General features: G+C 32.2%; 1 protein-coding gene across 1 annotated transcript in view; it reads left to right on the top strand.

Moving 5' to 3' along the window:
* Positions 1–4,901: 4,901 nt before the first annotated feature.
* Positions 4,902–6,703, top strand: part of LOC108735573 (cysteine sulfinic acid decarboxylase) — a 7,942-nt gene continuing 6,140 nt past the window's right edge. Inside the window, exon 1 of the mRNA XM_018467571.2 lies at positions 4,902–5,699. Coding sequence (XP_018323073.1) covers positions 5,016–5,699 — 684 coding nt within the window. The 5' untranslated portion in view covers positions 4,902–5,015. The remainder of the gene's footprint in view (positions 5,700–6,703) is intronic.

Here is a 6,703-nt window from a genome sequence, read left to right as displayed (position 1 = left end):
GACTATCAAATTCAAATTCAAAATAGTTGACTATCACTAACATTAATGAGTCATCTTTTGGTTTATCTAAATATAGTTTATAATTCCTTTTTTTAATATTTTGACTTAAAAAAACAATTACACTATTGTTTTCAATATTTGATGTTATTTGCACTTATAAAATTAATCATTTAACCCGCTTTTCTTTTGTTTCAAAAGTATAAAAAGTAAAATAAATCGATTTTTATATAAAAAAAATCGGTTTTTCTTGTTTTTCAATATGGCGTACCTTTCTGATCGATTTAAGAATTTGAGGGGTTATTCTATATTAAAAAGGGCATAAAAAAAAGTTTATTTCAAAATTGTTCTAGAACATTATCATAAAGAAAAAAAATAATTTCGGTAAAAAATGCCTGTTTTTAATGGTTATTATAAAGATTATGAGCTGTTATTTTTTCCGAGTATAGCCCTTATATACCTTCATAACGTGTATAAATTTCAATTAAATCGATTGAGCCGTTTTCGAGAAAAAAATTATTTTCTGATTTTTCGTTTTTTTGAATTTACTCAAAAACCAAAATAGATAGAGGTCTAAAATTTTCAAAATTAACGTACCTCATTAGTATCAATGTCCCCTAAAAAAATTATCCAGATATTCCTCTGGGGCCGATTCACTATGCTTATCGTTCTATGGCCTTTCACCTAGATCGGATTTTGTCGGATCCCCGAGGAAGATGTTTTCGGACCTTTCGACTAAAACCCTTCTAACTCAAGCCGTTATAGGATCAATTAAGGTCCTTTTCAGCCGATTGCTTTTATGAGTGTTATGAGATTTTGTATTTGAAAATGAACTATGCGTTTGTGTGTGATAAGAGAAAAGAATTGAAAAGTTTATAATAAAATTTTGTTATCGAAATATGCCCATGCAAGGGTTGTTGTTGCAATCGGTGAAAGTTGTCGGACGATGACAGTTGTCATAGATGACTGCCGGCGGTGACGTCATAGTAGGGGTAGTGGGGGTAAAACGGTACAGAAAGGACCAAAATGAACCTTCATTAGAAAATACATGGGATTTTGGTCCAGAACGAAGGTAGCCTATCTACTTTAATGAGTAATAGTAATTTACACTTTAGAATTCTAAAAGATTAAATTTCAAGATATCAAATAATACGGTGATGCCGAATTCTCTCCCGCAGATAGTTTTGGTTAAAATATAGGTAGTCGAATTCCCTCCCGGGTACTAGCCGAGTTCCCTCCCGTTCATATTACGTTAACGACTACTTACCGATTTTATTTATCGAAAATAAAAATATATTTATAGTACACTTCAGTACTTCGGTAAATTAAGCGGAAGGAGTAGAAACACGTATTTGACCAATAGAAGAGTAGTCTGATAAAATTATTAAGTATTGTTATTGTGGTGTCTATAATAAGGGGTGCAACAACGTTACAATTTGACTGAGTGCTCAATAAATGACAAAAAAAAAGAGGTCATCAATGCATTGTATTGGAAAAATCGAAAATTCGAGTTCGGCTGCTCTCATCATAATGCTATAAATGACTAAAAAAAAAAATCGGTTGTCTGTAAAGTCAGTTTACTGACGATAGTTGAACGTGACAACTTCATAAGAAAATACTGATGGAATGGTTTCATTTTTCAAAAGAAAATTTAATTTTATTCGTTTGATAGATATTTTATTGTATAGCAGCTGTCCACGCGGACGCATCGCTCACTCAAGTAGGAGAGAGACAGATGTCGAACGCTGCCGAACGCGGAGGCCGATTGTGCCTCTTTGTCGCTCGTTCCGCGCTCTCGCTTGCACTTCAAGCCTTAAATGGAACGCCTCAGAGCGAGGTAACGCCGCATGAGTCATGTTTTTTCGTGCCTGCAGCCGGCTCCATCGAATTATAAGACGTTGTCACGTCAAAAGGTCATTTCAACGAGCTTGAACTATTTGAACCGAACATTCAAGTTGGGTTATTACCTGAATCAACTGGAATTGACTGGGTGTCCAACCCAATCGAGTGGGTGCCCGGGCACCCGCGGACCCCCCCTTGTTGCGCCCATGTCTATAATATATAAATAATATTAAGATTAATATGTGATGTGAGGCTGTATTATTTAAACAACTCTTTATGACTTTATAGTGGCAATTAGCACTAAGGCCTATGATTTTTAAGAAAGTCGCTACTTTCTGTTAATAAAGTCTCAGCAGTATTATGGAATTTACAGTCGGGTTTTCTTTATAATTCAAGTTTGTAGAATTGGATAGCGTATAATCACGTCAACTATCGAGAATCGTTTAATGAACTACATATGTTTTGTGAAATACTTTTACGATTGGCTTGGAATTCCCTTTTTTCATGCTGATGGAATGAAACTAATGAAGTAGAAAGATTTTTGTACGGTGGTTTTACCAAAAGACTTGCGCGTAATACTGGGAAGACCACGATTTGCCGTTTTTCTTTTATATACATGGTGTTCATATTTATACAAAGCCCAGAAATGTATGCAAAATTTATCATTCTTTGTCAGTTAGTTTCTACTGCTGTTGTTTTCCAAGATTAATTTAATTTTTTAGCATAAAAATCATAAGAATAACCTGTTAAAGTGAGTCGCATTCAACACCTGACAATAAAAACAAAAATGGTTTGTTAGAGCAAGCTCTCATTTGCTGTAAATACGGACACGTTAAATTCCAATACGTAAAAATGTATTTCTCAATGTATTTTTTTATGTTTATTTAATTTTCATTACCAAAACAACGTAGTTTTCTGTTACATTACAATTAACTTTTTTATAGAAAGTTGTATTTATAGTAATTTTCAAAGTAAATCCAAATGATTATATAATGTGTTAGCCTATTATAATCAATTAACCTATGATATGAATAATGTTGTATTGATTCGGTTACATTGTGGTAATTCATTTTTTTGATAAAACAGAAATCACATTCTTCGATGTAAAGATATATCAATCCTTTACAATTCAAATAATTCTACGTCTCAATAATTAGCGTCATCATAAGAAATCTTTCAATTCCTCTTTCAAAAAACAAATTAAATTGAGAACACTGCACTAACTACAGCAAATAATAATGAATTTATATATACAGCATATTGCCTCAGATAAACGATAAAAACCGTAAATATATTTATAAATCTATTTTGGAAATATTTCTATAAAAATTGCCAATACATACTTCCGATTGTTAGAAAAATCCGGTGAATAAACGCTGATAACCACAATATTAGTTGCTAAAGCTAAATAAGAATGTTTTTTTTTTATATTTCCCTTCTCTGAGGTTTCGAAAGCCTATTTTTCATAAAAGCAGAATGTTGAAGATTTCATTTGACGTTAAAATCAGCTTTTAATAAGTAAACTGTCGCATTTTATCCCAAATGAAAACCTTTTTATTTATCTAGTACTAGCGACCCGCCCCAGCTTCGCACGGGTGCAATGCAGATACTAAATATATATATTTTTTGTTTAAATTATTTTCGAGGACGGGAAATCTTCAAAAGACACCCCCTGAACATACTAAATATACTACAGAATGTCTTTATATACAACATTCACAGCTTTTTTGTCATTGGACAATACAAACCGGCCGGTACCGTCGCAACCGCTATGTCCCTGCATTTTAAATCTGTAATATCTTCGAAAATATTCATTTAAATTACATGCTGTAAAGGGTCATATTGACGTATATTAAATGCACAATGTATTTAAGGTACTTAATTGGATAAGAATTAATGCTGTATTACTTAAAATCGCTCTGTAAATAAGCCATTATTTCTCGTAAAAAGTAAAGGATAAAAAATGGTTATTGTGGTTTATCCCTTAGAGATAGATATAATATCGGGGACTTTTAGTAGACCTTTTTAAGATGTACAATACTGTAGTACATAATTTTGATCTATTTCGTAGGGTTCAGTCAGCGTTTGCAATGTAAGCGCAAAAAATGTGTTTATTTACGACATCACATTAGAAACCTCTAAAATTATCAGTGTTTCTCTACTCTATTATGCAAGTAATATACATATAAACCTTCCTCTTGAATTACTCTATCTATTAAAAAAAAACCCGCATCAAAATCCGTTGCACAGTTTTAAAGATCTAAGCATACATGTTCCTATGACAGCGGGAAGAGACTTTGTTTTATACTATACTATACAACGATTAATGTTGAGGGATTTTTCTAACAATCTGAGATATCGAAAACAGTTAGTTTGTTTCTATATTTCAACCATGTGTTATCGAGACATAGGAACTTATTTCGAGCATATTCTTGCAGATCCATTTTTTCAAACAATGGCAAAGTTTCTTTTTTTTTTATATTTACGATTGGTGTTAACATCTATGAAAGCAAACTGAAAATTTCATATACAAAAAATATTTTGTTCCAAAAAAAGAATATATTAAATTTGCTTCAAATAGTTTAACTTGAGATTAAAAAAGTTTATTTTTCGCTTTTTAGTTTCTCTTTGTTTTAATTTTTTGATGCGCAGGTGGAAAATCAATTATTATTATTATTTTTCAACCCTTAAGGGTGGAAGTTTTTAAATTTAAATTCCCTACTCAATAAAAACGAATAATCGAAATCGAATAACCCCCCACACCCTCAGTGGTGGAATTTTTCTTCAAATTTAAATGGGGCCAACTTGGACTATCAACTTTTATTAAAGTTATCCTAAAATAAAAATTATAAATCGATAGTCATAAGTCGAATGATCGAGATTTTGTTTTATTTTGAAATTTGCTTCTGTTACATTTTAACGATACAACGAATTAGCTTTTATGAAATTTACACGTACGTATTAAAAATAAAAAGGTACCAAGGTAGTTTCATAAAAGAAAGAACATTCAACAGACTTACTTATCAGTTGTAGTAAATTGTCCGACCGCCTAAGCGAAAGCTACTGACAAGGTCTCCGTGACGTGTAACGAAGTTTATTTAAGAATATTGTAAAAACGCCCCGACTATTACTTACCATCTCGCCGGTATCAGAAGTAGAACAAACCGAAGATAAAAATGCCTATAAATAATGGTGTGTTGATGAACGGTGTTAGTGAAGAAAAACAAATAGTTACGAAAATTAAAACGGATGACCTTCCAGAATCATCTCCTGTCAAGAATCATCTCAACGGCACAACAAATGGATATTCAAAGAACCTTTCGAATGGAAATGGAACATCTTCGAATGATAATTGTTCGTACGAAACGATTCCAGTTAAATCGACACACGAAAAGTTTTTTTGTGACGCCCTCAATATTCTTTTGAATGATGCAGTCTTTCAAGGAACATCTCGTAAAAACAAAATTTTAGAATGGAAAAGTCCAGCAGAGTTGACCAAAGCATTTGATTTCGCATTGGAAGAAAAAAGTTCAACGCACGAGAATCTCTTGAAACTTTTGCAAGACACCATTCAGTATTCGGTAAAAACAGGCCATCCTTATTTCGTGAATCAATTGTTTTCTTCTCTGGATCCGTACGGACTAATAGGACAGTGGTTAACCGACTCTTTAAATGCTAGTGTTTATACATTTGAAGTGGCCCCCGTGTTCACCCTTATGGAGGAATTCGTTCTAAAAGAAATGATTAAGTTTGTCGGATTCGATCCGGATACCAGCGATGGTATATTTTGCCCCGGCGGGTCCATGGCCAACGGATACGCGATTAGCTGTGCAAGATATAAGAAATTTCCTAATATCAAGGTAAACATTAAAATATACTTTTTAATTTGTACTTTTGCTATGCTTAAGTAAGCGTAAAGGTTGCTTTTTGGTTGCAAAATCCTTTAAATAACAGTGCAATTAACAGTTTATATGCTAAATATCTAGACATTGCATAGGGCGACAAATTTAAACAGTTCATTAAAAGATTATAAAAAAAGAAAAAAATAATTAAAATAAACAAATAAACATTTCTATTACAAATGATTTTATAAAAACATCAAAAAGTATTCTTTTTTAAAGGCATCTTTTTAATACAAATTGATACCTACCCTTAAACGAGGATTTTTAGAGAGATTTGCATTTTTTTTTAATTTCATATAAAACACCAGAAATAACTCAAGTGAAAAAATTACAATCGCTAAAATTGACACTATTAATAATTACTGTTTTTATTGTTCCCTTCGAACTAATAAATTTCTAAAGAACGGTTTAAATAAATCACCCCAATGTGTATATACAGAGCAGATTATAGAAAATACCCCAAGTTTTAACTCCTTTATTTTTAAAAATATGACCATACTTCTTGAGGCAAAGTTGTAAAGTTGTCATGCATGTTTTCGGATAGATGCTCAATCAATTTGCTAAATTGAATTGGAATTTCTTTTGTCGGAAACCACTCAATATAAAGACAATAGTGGGAAAACATATATTATTGCATTCAAAATATGCTTGAATCATATCTTTTAACACACTGTTATCCATGATTAACACCAGACAGTATAGAAACGCTAGAAGAAAATGCAAAATATTGATATATGTTAACATTTGAATTATCGTTTTCCACTTTCTACTTTTTTAATGTATTACTGACTAAACTTCGCATTGCCCTAAAACTAGAACAACCCACATCCTTAAGTATTTGCGAACAGTAATCTAACCTAGGTCTACCTCTACCCCTCCTAACTCCCGTTTCTGCCTCTAATATGTCTCTGACTAGACCTTCATGCCTGAGAAGGTGTCCTACCAACCTATCTCGCCTATTT

Source organism: Agrilus planipennis, unplaced genomic scaffold, assembly GCF_000699045.2.
Source record: "Agrilus planipennis isolate EAB-ADULT unplaced genomic scaffold, Apla_2.0 scaffold116, whole genome shotgun sequence".
In the NCBI taxonomy this organism is placed as follows: Eukaryota; Metazoa; Arthropoda; class Insecta; order Coleoptera; family Buprestidae; genus Agrilus; species Agrilus planipennis.
The sequence above is the reverse complement of the archived record's forward strand: the minus strand, read 5'-3'. Positions and strand labels throughout refer to the sequence as shown.